At 36.4% G+C, this 16,826-nt stretch overlaps 1 protein-coding gene across 1 annotated transcript in view; it reads right to left on the bottom strand.

The window, feature by feature from the left end:
* ADAM10 (ADAM metallopeptidase domain 10) overlaps positions 1 to 16,826 on the bottom strand; it is a 118,465-nt gene that overhangs the window by 33,364 nt on the left and 68,275 nt on the right. Inside the window, 2 exon segments of the mRNA NM_001130531.1 lie at positions 2,385 to 2,534; positions 11,828 to 11,928. Coding sequence (NP_001124003.1) covers positions 2,385 to 2,534; positions 11,828 to 11,928 — 251 coding nt within the window.

Here is a 16,826-nt window from a genome sequence, read left to right as displayed (position 1 = left end):
ATGCAGTCATTCTGTGACTTTAGTCTTTCCACTGCCACACTAGTACACATTCCGTAAGTTTTGTCTACCACTTACTATATACTAGGTGCTGGAGGTATAATGGTAAACGAAATTAAGAAATTCTGATTAATTTACAGAGATTTACTCTACAAGGGGAGGAAGGGAAAGAAGCAACACAAATATAAGTAACATACATTCAGATTTTGCAAAATTCTAGGAAGAGATAAACAAGGCAATAGGACACAAAAAGACTGCCTTTTACCTAGCCAACTCTCAACTAAACTTTCTGGCTTCTAAACCACCCAGTATACAACCTTCCCATCTTTGATTACAAAAAACACTCTTGGTATCTTGGTACTACTGATGTGAAAACATCGGGGTTCCTGTCATGGCTCAGCAGAAACAAATCTGACTGGCACCCATGAGGACCCAGGTTCGATCCCTGGCCTCGCTCAGTGGGTTAAGGATTCGGTGTTGCCGTGAGCTGTGGTGTAGGTCGCAGACACAACTCAGATCCAGCTTTGCTATAGCTGTGGTGTAGGCCGGCAACTCCGATTCAACCCCTAGCCTAGGAACCGCCATATCCCTCAGGTGTGGCACTAAAAAAAAGACCCCCACCCCCCAAAAAAAAAAAAATATATATATACTTTCAAAACCATTTTCAAATAAATTATAAAAACATAAGACAGTCAGGTAGAAGCATTAACAATAATAATTTCAAAAGGAGTCCAGGTTGCCAAACATTGATAAAGAACACAATAGTCTGATGGAGTCCATTATAAATTCGTGCTACCTAAAAATAGCTTGGCCAAGAAATTCTTTATCCAATTCTCACTGCTCCTACCCCACCCCCAAAAATGGTGGTTCAAAATTCCTCCACAGATGAATGATTAGATATCTTACTTTACTGAGAGTTCATCCTGCCTTTCTGCTCTTTTTCTCTCTCTTCATCTGTTTCTATCTTCTTCAAATGGTAACTCTTCCTTAAAGAATAACTTTTCTATATTCCTGACCCCAATTCTTTGTGGATCTTTAAGAACAATGTTTCACATGAATTTTTCTTTCTCTTATACCTTAACACTGCTTCTCTACTGGATCATTTTCCTCTTCTGACCAACTTCTCATGAATCCCCCTTTCACTCAAATATTCCATATAGTATTCCTAAGCCACCATTATTTTTTTTTTCACATCTCTTGACATCCTAACTGCTCCTGCCAATCCATTCCTAATAATGATTTTACCCCCACAACTTTACTGAGATCTTGCTTAAAGCCTGGGAATAATCTTCCAGTAAAAGATTAACTTTCATAATCATTCTCTTTTTATAATTTTACTTCCAGTAAAAATCAACTTTTATAATCATTCTCTTTTTCTCAGCCTTACTGAGGTATAATAGACAAAATGTAAGATATTTAAAGTGTACATCATGACGATTTGATACACATATACATTGTGAAAGAATCCCTCCCATCTAGTTAATTAACAGGTAGTCATTCTCGTTGATATCTCCGCATATGACACTACTGGCTATGTATTTTGTTTTTGAACCGCTTATTCCTTGGGTTAATCCTACTTAATCTATCTCTTTATTGTATTTTAGCCCATAACTTCTCGCCCTTATCCTATTCACTGTAAAGAGATTTTACCTCCAGTCCCCGCCCACCCGCAACTTTGATTGCATTCTCTCTCCTCACTTCATCTCTTTTGTACCCTTAAATTCCATGCAGAAAGCTCTAGGCTAACCTTTCCCAAGTTCCAATTCTACACTTTCAATACCCTAAGGGAATGACCATGTTCATGTGCTTTTAAACATGTCTAAAATTAAGTTCATCACCCCCATCAAAATGAGTTCACCATTTATACTAATGGCAACTCCATCCTCTCAGTCTCAAATCCTTGGACTCAAAATGCGTTGACCAAACTCTCACTGGACACTTTCAACATGAGGATATCTCCAAAAAATTTTTTATTTTAATAAGGGTTGAAAAAACACAAGTGCAGGTAATAATATAACCTAGAAACTGCTAAGTTCAATGAGAATACAGAACAGAAATTAAATATTATTATTGGAGGGATTCCTCTAACTTTCCCTCCTTTAAGACCACAAATGACAACTTGACCCTCTTTTTAAAGCTAAGCTCCAGTGTCATCATCTCCTTCATGAAATCATATTCTTACATCTTTTTTGAATGACACCAAATATACTAACTGGTCTTTCAGTTATCTGTATTCTTATATATTTTATCATATCACAATTGAAAATATGTACTTTTTATTTTTCCAACAGGAGATAAGTATCAACTTTAATTATAAGAGGAAAACATAGGCATAATGAAACAATATGAGCACATGAGAACTAAAAGGGAAGCAAAATTATAAGTACCTGGGCAATCACAGCTTCTCGTGTTCCATAATATTTAAAGAACAGATGATCAGTCTGAATATAAAGCTGACAAGTATTTTTTTCAGCTGAAGTTGTACGTTTTTTCCTCAGAAGTTCTGGACCATTATTAGCATGCTTTTCTTGAGGTGTCTACATGGCAAAAAGAGTCATTTCTGATCATTAACATGCTTCACTGTTATAATTTTATATAGTTACGAATACACATTATAGGAATTCTCTGGTGCCTCAGTGGATTAAGGATCTGGCATTGCCACTGCTGTGGCTAAGGATGCTGCTGTGGTGTGGGTTCAACCCCCAGCCTGGGAACATTCACATGCCACAGATGCAGCCAAAAAAGGAAAAGAAAAAAAAAAAAAAAAAAAAAGAACACACATTATAAACAATTTCATTTTCTACTTTATTATATAAGATTATAGTTATTTCCTCATGCTGTTAAAAATTCTTCACAAACATCATTTTCAGTCTCATAACACTGTACTGTATTGATGACTTCTTCAAGCAATTCCTTAATTTTGAAATATTTTCAAAACATACCATTTAATATGTAATCATGTAAACATTAAGCATGTTTTATAGTAATTTATGATACTTTGATAACTTCCTCTACTTAACCTCAAATACCCAATCTATCACCCAGCCCTGTCAAAGGTACCTTCTAAATACTAAGGGCATCTACCCATTATCTCTGGCTCCATCATGTTATCCCAAACCAGCATCACTTATTACCTAGGGTACTGCAATAAGAGTAATGGAATCTATCTCTAGCTACTACTGGCCTTCGATCTAATTTTCAGACTGCAATCTTTTCAAAACGCAAATTTGAAAATATTACCAACCTGCATTTGTATTTCAATAACTTCTTACTGCATCAAGGATAAAGATGTAAACCCTTTATATGTACCACCAATCAACACTGCAGACTCTACTCCCCTACCCAGTTTCGTCCCATTCCATGCTACTTTACACAAAGACTCTATGACAGCGACAAACTCTAGCTCTCTGTGCTACAGCTACACAGGGCTTCTTTCCAATCCTCCAGCATACAACCTGTCACCTGCCACAGTCTTTTGGCACATGGTGATGTTGCTTCTCCTGATCTAGTCAACTTCCTTCTTCAGATTTAGCAAAGGTCAATTCATCCATTATACTACCTCACAGAACCATGTGCCCATGTCCTTTATAGTTTATCATGGTTATTTGTTTATTTTCTGTCCCCAGCCCGTGACCATTACTTCAATCACTAGAATATGAGCTCTGGAAAAAAGAAATTATCTCTGTTTTGCTTCTCACTGCATAACTGTCAGCTAACACATATTTGGCAGGCAAACAGTAGTCATTCAATAAATATTTGTCTGAAGAATTAATGCTGCTACTGAATCCAAGCACTTAAACATATGTTGACATCTAAAAGCATCATTTTAAGTGAATTTTGATGACATAGTAATAGAGAATTCAACTCAAATTAAATTGTAAACCACAATTCCAAATTTACACTCACATTTTATAATTTCCTTCTCCCTTGACAACTCCATGTTTGACTGTTCTTAGTTACTGTCTTCATTGTACTTTTATCTATTTTCACTCAGCACATCATTCTAGGATGGCAGCTACTGTTTCAGCACATTCCACTGTCTTCTGGTTTCAACTGTTTCCAATGAGAAATGAGCTGTCATTTTTACTGTTGCTTCTTTGAAGGTGACTGGACTTTTTTTTACTGGTTGCTTTTAAGAGAATATCTTGGTTTTTAGACTTTTCTAATACTACGCTACGATATTTTCTTTGTAAAAGCTTTTCCCTGTGCTAACTACAAGGTTTACTAAATTTTTTGTTTGATATTACCTGTCATATTTGGAAAATTCTCAGCCACTGTCTGTCTCCCTATTTCACTCTCATTTTTCTCCTTCTAAGATACACATATTTTAGACCTTTTTAATGTATCACCTATATCTCAAGTTCTTTTCTGTATTTTCTACCCTTTTGTTTCTAAGCAGTTTATTTTCTTATGGCATACCATTCACATCTAAACTCATCAAATTGTTATATTTTTCAATTTTAGAATTTCTATTAGGTTCTTTTGTTCACTTTCAATTTTCTGCTGAAAATTTTGTCTTTATGTACTTGAACATATTATAAAGCCTGTATCTGTGTCTGATCATTTCATTATTCAAAAATCTTTAGAGATTGTTTGCACATGTGACACCCCAGCTATACTGTAAGCTCTTTGAGGGTGTATAATGTGTCATTTATTCTTGAATGGCTCATGTTCAGCAGTTTTTTTCCCCTCTCATTCTTCCATCATATTGTCTCATTTGTTCCTATGCTAATTATTTTGAGCTGAATGCCAGATAATGTATATGGAAAATCACAGATACAATATGAGGCTTCAGGTGATTATATCTTTCTCAAAAAAATTTATTTTCACTTCTGGCAAGCAATGAGACTTGGTACACTAGTAATCTTGGATTACCTTAATACAATCAGAGAATAAGAAGATGTGGTGTAAAAATTTAATCTCTGTGAGGGGAGGTAGATCACTTTATGATTCACCTTAACTTCTAGGGAACAGCTTTTCATCCAAGGTCCCAATCTAAAGCCCTACTTAAAAGACCCTAAATAGTACTTTTATCATTAGCCTCAAGAATTTGAGGGTTTAGCCACAGCAATTAGACAAACAAAAGAAATAAAAGGCATCCATATAGGAAGAGAAGAGATCAAACTGTCACTGTATGCAGATGACATGATACTATACCTAGAAAACCCTAAGGACTCAACCCCAAAACTACTTCAACTGATTAATAAATTCAGCAAAGTAGCAGGATATAAGATTAACATTCAGAAGTCAGTTGCATTTCTGTATACCAGCAATGAAACATTAGAAAAGGAATACAAAAATACGATACCTTTTAAAATTGTACCTCACAAAATCAAATACCTCGGAATACACCTGACCAAAGAGGTAAAGGACCTATATGCCAAGAACTATAAAACTTTAATCAAAGAAATCAAAGAAGATGTAAAGAAATGGAAAGATATTCCATGTTCCTGGATTGGAAAAATCAATATTGTGAAAATGGCCATACTACCCAAAGCAATCTACAGATTCAATGCAATCCCTATCAAATGACCCATGACATTTTTCACAGAACTACAACAAACAATCCAAACATTTATATGGAACAACGAAAGACCCAGAATCGCCAAAGCAATCCTGAGAAACAAAAACCAAGCAGGAGGCATAACTCTCCCAGACTTCAAGAAATACTACAAAGCCACAGTCATCAAAACAGTGTGGTACTGGTATCAAAACAGACAGACAGACCAATGGAACAGAATAGAGAATCCAGAAATAAACCCTGACACCTATGGTCAATTAATCTTTGACAAGGGAGGCAAGAACATCAAATGGGAAAAGGAAAGTCTATTCAGCAAGCATTGCTGGGAAACCTGGACAGCTGCATGCAAAGCAATGAAACTAGAACACACCCTCACACCATGCACAAAAATAAACTCCAAATGGCTGAAAGACTTAAATATACGACAGGACACCATCAAACTCCTAGAAGAAAACATAGGCAAAACACTCTCTGACATCAACATCATGAATATTTTCTCAGGTCAGTCTCCCAAAGCAATAGAAATTAGAGCAAAAATAAACCCATGGGACCTCATCAAACTGAAAAGCTTTTGCACAGCAAAGGAAACCCAAAAGAAAACAAAAAGACAACTTTCAGAATGGGAGAAAATAGTTTCAAATGATGCAACTGACAAGGGCTTCATCTCTAGAATATATAAGCAACTTATACAACTCAACAGCAAAAAAACCAATCAATCAATGGAAAAATGGGCAAAAGACCTGAATAGACATTTCTCCAAAGAAGATATACTGATGGCCAACAAACACATGAAAAAAATGCTCAACATCGCTGATTATAAGAGAAATGCAAATCAAAACTACCATGAGATACCACCTCACACCAGTCAGAATGGCCATCATTCATAAATCCACAAATAACAAATGCTGGAGGGGCTGTGGAGAAAAGAGAACCCTCCTGCACTGCTGGTGGGAATGTAAACTGGTACAGCCACTATGGAGAACAGTTTGGAGATACCTTAGAAATCTATACATAGAACGTCCATATGACCCCGCAATCCCACTCTTGAGCATCTATCCGGACAAAGCTCTACTTAAAAGAGACACATGCACCCGCATGTTCATTGCAGCACTATTCTCAATAGCCAGGACATGGAAACAATCCAAATGTCCATCAACAGATGATTAGATTCGGAAGAAGTGGTATATATACACAATGGAATACTACTCAGCCATAAAAAAGGATGACATAATGCCATTTGCAGCAACATGGATGGAACTAGAGAATCTCATCCTGAGTGAAATGAGCCAGAAAGACAAAGACAAATACCATATGATATCACTTATAACTGGAATCTAATATCCAGCACAAATGAACATCTCCTCAGAAGAGAAAATCATGGACTTGGAGAAGAGACTTGTGGTTGCCTGATGGGAGGGGGAGGGAGTGGGAGGGATCGGGAGCTTGGGCTTATCAGACACAACCTAGAATAGATTTACAAGGAGATCCTGCTGAATAGCATTGAGAACTATGTCTAGATACTCATGTTGCAACAGAAGAAAGGGTGGGAGAAAAACTGTAATTGCAATGTATACATGTAAGGATAACCTGATCCTCTTGCTGTACAGTGGGAAAATTAAAAAAAAAAAAGAATTTGAGGGTTCTATTCAGCTTTTCAGTCTCTTAGCTACCTCCTCAGGAACTAGAAGATACAGCTAGAAAAAAGGTAGCCCAAATGTCAGGCTCACCTTTCTAAGTGTCCTCTTTTTTCTCTTAGATCTAGCCCCATACTTCTTCACAGCCTCGTTATCTCTCCCATGCCTTCAAACAAATACACACATGGAGACACAAATATAAACATGGATTTTTTAAATATTCCTATTTTGATATCAGGTTGGTCTCTAGTAGTTATTCTAAAAAGGAGAAGGACTATGTCTCTGTTTCTTGAAAATAATTCTTTGTCAATTTTATGTACTGTGGAAGGCAACTATGGTCACTATTATACCACCAGTGTACAATTTTATGTATTGTGAATACTGTCTCAAAGTTTATAACTGTCTTCACTTTAAGGTGGCTTTCACTCTTAATTTCCATACAGTGAAATATAACAATTTTTCTTAGTAGTCAAAGATTGTATGCCTTATTCAAAGTGTTTCTCTGCCTCAAAATCCAGAATATTTTTAATATTTTTTTTGGCCAAGTATCTTTTCAAATGCTTTTGTCCATTTTTTAACTGAGGTTAATGCACTTATTAAAAATTTGAATTATAAGGGTTCTTGTTATATTCTGGAGAAGCCCTCTGTCAGATAAATGTTGACGTTTTTCTCACAGTCTCTGTGGTGTCTTTCTACATTTTCTCAACTATGTCTTTTGTGAAATTTTTAAATTGTTTTGTTTTGTTTTGTTTTGCCATTCCCACGTCATATAGAAATTCCCAGGTCAAGGATGAAACCTGTGCCACATTAGCAAGCCAAGCCACTGCAGGGACATCAGATCCTTAACCTGCTGCACCACAAGATAACTCCAGAAATTTTTAATTTTGACAAAATTGAGTTTATAAACTTGGAGGGCAAGGTGACTATTTTTATGTCCTAAGAAATTGTTGTCTATCCCAAAGTCACAAAAATTTCCCCTATATTTTTATCCACAAGTTTAAGTTTTATCTTGAAGCATAAGGATTTATTATCCATTTTGAGTTGAATTTTGCATTAGATGTAAGTTTTGTATTATGGTATAAGTTCAGGTTTTTTGTTTGTTTGCTTGCTTTTTAGGGCCACACTAGCAGCACATGGAGGTTCTCAGGCTAGGGGTCCAACCAGAGCTACAGCTGCTGGCCTTATACGACAGCCACAACGTAGGATCCCAGCGCATCTGCAACATACACCACAGCTCACGGCAATGCCAGATCCTTAACCCCTTGAGAGAGGCCAGGGATCAAATCCGCATCCCTCATAGATACTAATCGGATTCATTTCCCCTGAGCCATAATGGGAACTCCTTGGTAATATCCAGTTGTTCCATATTTTTTGTCAGACTGCTCCTTCTTTGTTTTGTTTTGTTTGTTTGTGTCTTTTTAGGGTTGCATCCATGGCATATGTGTGCCAATACCTGTAATTTCTAACCATATTTGGGTGTTTTTTTTGTCGTGATTATGGATCACAGTTTTCAACTTTTTCAACTTCTAGAGCTTCTTGTCATCTAGCAATGTTTTTTGAGCACCAGACATTGTGAATGCTACATTGTTGAATATTTGAATCCAGTGTCCTACTTTAACAAAAGTGTGATTAAGCTTTATTCTGACAGGCAGCTGATTTACTTAAAAATCACCTTGATCTCTTAGTCAGGACATATCTGGAGTAGCCTTTCTCATAGAATTTCATCCTGTGCATGTTAAGACTCAAGTCAACCCCTACACATATTTCTGGGGCTTTTTTTCAGCATAGCTGTCACCTCTCAGGTACTCTGCCCATAAATTCAGGTACCTCAGCCTTCTTCAACTTTATCTCTTCAATTCTGCAACAGTACTATGCACTTCTTACTTTTCTTGAGATGCCCTTCACTGTGCCATTCCTAAAATTTTGTCTCCAGGCAACAATCAGGGAAATCACAAGAAACATTTATTTCTTTACTCTCAGGGATCTCAATCCTGCACTGCCTGTGAGCCAGTACTTGAAAACAATTGCGTCTCCCTTCTCCTGCCCACCGCCAGCCACACCCTACCCCCCACCTCACCGGTTTTCTAGTTGTTTCTTCCAGTTACTCTGTCACAGCTGAAAAGGGAAATCTCTATTTACTTGTTCTATTATGAGTTAAAAGTTTTCATTTTAGAGATGCAATTAGAATTTTGTTTTGTTTTAAATACAATGTGAGATGAAAATTCAACTTCATTTTTTTCTGGCTCCATTTATTCAACCATCCCTATTTTTCCTCCCTGATTTGATATTTTACCTCTACTACATAACAAAGTTTCATATACACATGGGTCTATTCTGAGCACTCAATTTTATTCCTCTGGTCAATCTGTTCAACCCTATGCTAACATTACATTCTCAATTACTATAAGTCTCAATATCTTCTAGGGTAAATCTCTCCTGTTTACCACCTTTAGATGGGCTTTATTTATTCTTAGCTTTCACTTTTCCTTGTAACATTTTAGAACCATCAAGTGCTGTGAATAACCATGTTGTAATTTATACAGAGTTGTATTGAATCTACAAATCAGTATGGCAGAAAAATTAATGTTCTTATATTAGGTAGTATGTTCCACTAATAGAGTATATCTCTCCATAAGAAAATGGATCATCTGTTACATTTCCTACAGTTTTATAATTTTCATTACATGGGTCTTACAATTCTTTGTTACACTTGTTCTTCAAAACATGATATTCTTGATACTATTATTAATGATGTCCCCCTTGTATTACATTTCTGGTAGTCTACTGCTGATATATAAAAAGTATAACCTACTTTTACATATAAACATATTTAGCCACTGTTAAACACTATTATATCTAGCAATCTACAGTCTTAGCCTCTCTATCTATATTGCCAACACCTTAGTACAAGCCAGTATCATTTCTCAACTAAATAACTACAACAACTTCTAATTAGTCTCTAATTTTATTTTGTTTTGTCTTGTCTTTGGCAACACCCAGGACAGGCAGAAGTTCCTAGCAGCTCTAACCAGAGCCAGAGCAGTAACAACACTGGATCTTTAACTCACTGAGCCACCAGGTAACTCCATCCCAGTCTCTAGTCTTGCACTCTACCCTGAAGTTAAGGATTCTTTACTGGTCTTGCTCTCTCTCTGGCCTTTATACACTGTTCCTCCTCTTTCCATCTCTTCATGGTCAATCTAACTTCTGCATTAATTATTCTTTTAGTCTCTGGTCATTGTCCTCAAACACTTCTGAGATAAGCTAACTAGTTTTCTTGTGTGTAGGATATCACCTTTTACTTAATTTCTTACTACCCTTAATTTTTCTGTCTCCAATTAAACTTTTTGAGGATAAGCTTTCATCTCAATTTCCATATATTCTCAGAATCTTAGAACTTCTGACATAGAAGAGGAGATCAATACAAAATTGTTCATTAAATAAAAGAATAAAATCTCATTTACTCTTGAAAGACCCATTTGAAGTAGTACCATTTAAATGTCATTTTGCAGACCAAGAAACACACAAATCTACATTTCTGACTCAAGAAACATTAATCTACCCATGAATCTGACTCAAGAAACTAATTTTAGGAAAAATGTCCAAAATACATGATAAATGTTTTATTATAAAAATAATTTTTAAAATTTTAAACTTGTGTTTTAAATAACTACAAACCTATCACCTATGAATAAAATAAAGGAGTCAAAAAAAAAAAAAATAAAAGATCAATGGTTGGGAGTTCCCACTGTGCCACAATGAGATCAGTGGCAACTCGGCAGCACCAGGATGCAGGTTCAATCCCTGGCCTGGTACAGTGGGTTAGAGGATTCAGCATTGCTGGAGCTGACGCTCGGATCTGATCCCCAGCCTGAGAACTCCACAAGGCAGCCAAAAAAAAAGAAAAAAAAAAAAAAAGATCAATAGTCAATATCAGGAAAACTTACAATTAAAATATCAAAAGCACTGTGATTTTTATTATGGTAACTAAACATCTTGGGTTGCTCAAAGACACATGGTTTTCAGTGTTAAAATGGAGAAGTCCCAGGCAAAACAAGACAAGTTGGTCAGTTGGTCACTCTCATTTTCATACTAATACAAACAAATTTACTCAAAACACATGATTGGAATGGATTTTTTTTTTTTAATTTTAAGATAAAACATGTAAGAGTATATTTTGGACATGTTATTGTTTTTCTTTTTTCTTTTTTCTTTTTTTTCGGGCTACACCTGCAGCATATGGAAGTTCCAGGAATAGGAGTTGACTAGGATCTACAGCTGCAGGCCTACAACACAGCCACTGCAAGACTGGATTTGAGCTGCATCTGTGACCTATGCTGCAGCTTGTGGCAATGCTGGATCTTAAACCCACTGAGTGAGGACAGGGATCAAACCCACATTCTCAGAGAGACAAGGTCAGGTCCTTAATCCACTGACCCACAACGGGAACTCCTGAACAAATTATGTTTTTTGAGTCATGCAGATGTGTATTCAAATTTCAGCATCATATCTTTATTATAAGCAAGTTACCTGGCCTCCTTGAGTATCAAAAAATATAAATATTTCCTGAGTAGTATACATCTTTTAGAAATTCTAGAATATACGTTTTAATGCAGAAACACGTGCCCAACTTCATTTCTATTTCTTAAAGACAAGCATGTATTAAAATCCTTACCTGTGTTACTTCTTCTACACCAGTCATCTGGTACTTCCTCATCCTTTCAAATACTGAATGATCTGCACAGCCCCCCTGTGGACCATATTTATGGGGATAGTCTAAAATACAAAGAAATGTCATCACTGTCACATGTTTATATATTACCAATTATCTTACAAATGAAAATGTAATTGTCATAATTAATGAAAGCCATAAATGCTCACTGAGCACCAATGGGAAAGGCATTATGCTAGGAACATTATTTTAAAACCTAGCAGGTTCTAAAGTTCTCCATCAATATTACTGGTCCCTGATTTTGTCAAATGAATGATTTGTGAATACTAGGGAAAAAAATGAACAAAAAAAACCAGTAATCATTCTTTATTCTGGGTTTAACTCTCCCAACTTTTCCCACTTCATCCTAATACTACAATTTACTTCATTTTGTAATTTATAATTTTTCTTTTGAACACATTAAATTTCTTATACTGCAAGTTTACAAAGCTACCTCAATCTGAACTACAGTTAGGCTAATGTAATACTACATTTGGTTTGAACTCCTTCAATGAATACCAATAAGACTTAAGGGAAAGTAACCTAGAAACACACTCCATGGCATGATAAGAGCAAACTGAGCTTAAATTTTTTCAATGTATAATTCAGACACACTGAGAATGTGGGCCATTCTTTAGGTCACTGACTTAGACACATAAAAAAGGCAATGTCATTAAAAAAATAGAGAAATTCAGGGTTCCTGCCATGGGTGCAGTAGGTTAAGGATCTGACGTTCTCTGCAGAGGCACAGGTTCAACCCCCAGCCTGGAGCAGTGGGTTAAGGATCTGGCATTGCCAGATCTGTGGCAAACATGTGATTCCTGGCCTGGAAACTTCCATATGCCATGGGTGCAGCCAAAAGAAAAAAGAGGAGTTCCCATCGTGGCACAGTGGTTAACGAATCCGACTAGGAACCATGAGGTCTCAGGTTTGGTCCCTGCCCTTGCTCAGTGGGTTAAGATCCGGCATTGCCGTGAGCTGTGGTATAGGCTGCAGATGCGGCTCGGATCCCGAGTTGCTGTGACTCTGGCGTAGGCTGGCAGCTACAGCTCCGACTGGACCCCTAGCCTGGGAACCTCCATATGCCACGGGAGTGGCCCAAGAAATGGCAAAAAGACCAAAAAAAAAAAAAAAGAAAGAAAGAAAGAAAGAAAAAAGTGAAAATCAAAACGGGGGTGGGGGTGGGGTGAGGAGGCTTGATTTAGACACTAAAAGAGATATAATAAACAAATGCAAAAAAAGGCACTTTAGGATAACTGGAGAAGTTTTACTACAGACTATATAGTAAATGATATTACTGAATTCATGTTAATTTTTAAGGAGTGAAACAATTTAGCTACTTAGGAAATGTACAAATTTTTAGGAGATGAGTGCTGAAGTATTTAGTAATGAAGTTTCATGATGTCTGAAATCTGCTTTCCAATCATTTCCCCCAAAAAAGTGGGGGTGGGGGAGAGTTGTGCAGTACAAAACACACCACAGCAGGAACTCTTCTTGTAACTGCTTTTAAGTTTGAAATTTTCAAAATAAAATTAGGACTAAACAACTGCAGTATCTGTAAAATCAAATTATTTCAAAGTGGAAAACTAACATAACAAAAGCTTTGAATAAGAAAAAAATCTACTATTTATTACTCATAGGTTTCAAAAGTTGGCTTTGGAGTGAGAATACAATACCATCCAACATATATCTATTAAGAATCTACCACAAAGGGTGGAAAGTTCTCCAGTATAATACGCTAAGATTTTCACTTCTCCATGTTTCAAGGGATCTGCCATATTATCATCAAAATGCCTTCCTCTGTTACTATGATTTTAACATAAAATTGTCCCAATGACCCTTGCCCAGATGGGACCTAGTTTGCCTCAACCACCAGCTGAAGAAATTTCTCCATTCCAAGCACACAAATTTCAATAAACAAAAAATGTATAAGCATATTCATAGACAAGTGTACACACACACTTAAGTTCCTTCTTCAGTTGATATACTTTAAATCTCTTAGAACTTTGCTACTTGTTTCAACTGTCATGTAAAGCCAAGTTCATAGTTTGATGCTATTTATAAAACTTTCATTTTGTGTTACTTTAACTCAATACTGGGATAGTCCAGTTTCCAACAACTAAAAGCGGGGCCTAGTTTGTTTGCTAATTTTAAGTCATGGACTTATCTATTTTTTAGGAGATAATAATGTGTACTAGGAGGAGTCTTTCTGCAGACCCCAGGAGCAGCTAGGCAGAGAAATAAAAAATGCTTCTTACAGAGTACCAATATAAAAAATATTTACCACAGAAAAACAGATGAGATTAATGTATATATTTTCAAAAGCTTATTTTGATTTTTGTTCCAGTATGACAAGCAACTAACTTACTCAACTAGGATGTCATGTTCTTATTTTTCCTTTATGGGTTAGTTTGTGGTGCCTTAAATTAGATTTGTTTATTAAGTCAATACTTAATCGGAATCTATTTTGCCATTTACTTTAGGCTAATGTAAACTAAATGAAATAAACCTTTAACATTTCCTGAAATTTGTTTGTTTTTGTTGTTGTTTTGTCTTTTTAGGGCCGCACCCACGGCAAATAGAGGTTCCCAGGCTAGGGGTCTGATCGGAGCTATAGCTGCCGGCCTACACCACAGCCACAGCAGTGATAGATCTGAGCTGCATCTGCAACCTACACCACAGCTCACAGCAACGCCGGATCCTTAACCCACTGAGTGAGGCCAGGGATCGAACCCGCAACCCCACGGTTCCTAGTCAGATTCGCTTCTGCTGCGCCACAACGGGAACTCCAGCATTTCATGAAATGTTTAAAAGAGCTCAATTAGACATCTACACACACACACACACACACACACACACACAAGCTATTATAAACTACAGTTCAAATTCATCATGAAGTTTCTTAAAACCACCTTATTAACCCCCATATTTTAAATTGCTATCCCTCCCATAGACCTGAACACCTATGTCTATAGGTGCATGTACCTCAATGACCCCACTCGCAAATAGGAAAGTATTTAACTGAGATTTTCAAAAGAAAAGCCCTGTGATTAAATCATGATAGCCAGTTTTGAGATGAAATTTCCCCAAATGTCTACCACCCCTGGTATCTGCATCCCACACACCCTACACAACCAATTTTAAGTGTAGGGGACAGGAGGTGAGAGGGAATCATCTGTTTACCAAAATGCACAACCTTCCAAAAACTCTTCACATCAGCCGCCTATCAATCAGTGAAATAGTAAAAAAAAATAAAAATAAAAAAAATAAACGTTCAAAGATTTTATTTGAAAAAACAACTCTACTCTTGATCCAGTCTGGCAGCCATTCCTCATGATGTACATTATGTACAAAGGTAGACAAAACTTCTTAGTCTCCCTTCCAAGTTAGGTGTGAAGAATAACTGAGTTCCAGCTGAAAGAACGGGAGCAGCAGAGAAGTATACAGGCCAGGGTTCTCCCATGCTCTTTTCACCTTCTGAATGGCTGGCAGGAGACAAACTGGGAAGGGCCCAATAATACAGAACAAAAATAAAGTAGCCTAGATTCCTGAATCATTTATTCAGGAAGAAAAGTTGCCTGATAAGGAATATTCATATAAAGTTATTACAGAGTGAGAAGTGAATTTTCAGTGTATTTTATCACTAAATTTGGGGACTGTCTAGTACTGCAGACAGCATTACAACTTAATACGGGGTAAAAAACTTTTGTTAAGGAGAGCAAATAAGTCATTTTATAGCTAATCTACATTGGCATTTGGCATATTTTTCCTATCACAGACAACAGCCAAATAATCTTGACCTAGCATATCAGAAATTGTTCAGCAGTGTTAGTATTTCTTGCTATTTCTTGAATACTTTCACTTTTAACTAGTTTTCACTCATCCCAAAATACAATTCTAACCAAAAAAATTAAGCACAACTAAGCTGTATTTCACAGTACAGTAATAACTGCATCTTTTAACTAAAGATAGAAGCTGGTAGACTCTGCAACACTCAGATTAAATATTTTGCATATTTAGAGAAATACGTGCTGTTATTATTTTTCTAAGTTTTTTAAGAAAATGTATTAAATGCAAAATTTTCAGTTTTAGAAAGCTAAAAGCTGTGAGATTCATTGGCAATCTAGTTAGAAGTCCACCACATAACAAATATGTCAAAACAACGTTTTGTTTTCATACCTAATTCAGCTCAACTAATACACTTCAAAATGTGGTAAAGTCAACTGATAAGCATGGTTTTTTCAAATCTAAGAAATACCAAATGTTGTAATATCATCATGACAGAAATTAGAACTTACCCTTCATACAAAGCATACTATGGGAGTTCCCGTTGTGGCTCAGTGGTTAACGAGTCCGACTAGGAATCATGAGGTTGCAGGTTCGATCCCTGGCCTTGCTCAGTGGGTTAAGGATCCAGCGTTGCTGTGAGCTGTGGTGTAGGTTGCAGACACAGCTCGGATCCCGCATTGCTGTGGCTCTGATGTAGGCCGGCAGCTACAGCTCCGATTCGATCCCTAGCCTGGGAACCTCTGTATGTCGTGGGAGGAGCCCAAGAAATGGCAAAAAGACCAAAAAAAAAAAAAAAAATTACTATGAATTTTGAATCTGTCCCTGTACAGGCACAAAAAAGTTGCTACAAAGTGTTTCTGGAAGAGATTATTTCATAGCTTCTAAACATGTGAACAATTGTATGTGCAAAGCATTTAACTAAACATTTTACAAAATTCAGGAACAGAGAAAAAAATATCCCTATCTTAAACACTAAAACATCATTTTTCTTGATATAATGATAAGGGAGGCCAATGCGAAATATATATCTGATTTACATATAATCAGTAATCCCTACTATATAGTATCTCAATAAAATACCTTTCAGATATTAATAATAAGGACACTGGTACTCTAAGTCATCAATACACTGGCACTGATGTTAGGCATTTGAAAATTAAGATTAAGATAATCA

The sequence above is a fragment of the Sus scrofa genome, chromosome 1 (genome assembly GCF_054392235.1).
Source record: "Sus scrofa isolate SSC_HxYL_T2T_F1_AM1 chromosome 1, Sscrofa_HxYL_maternal_Yorkshire_Landrace_v2.0, whole genome shotgun sequence".
NCBI lineage: Eukaryota > Metazoa > Chordata > Mammalia > Artiodactyla > Suidae > Sus > Sus scrofa.
The sequence above is the reverse complement of the archived record's forward strand: the minus strand, read 5'-3'. Positions and strand labels throughout refer to the sequence as shown.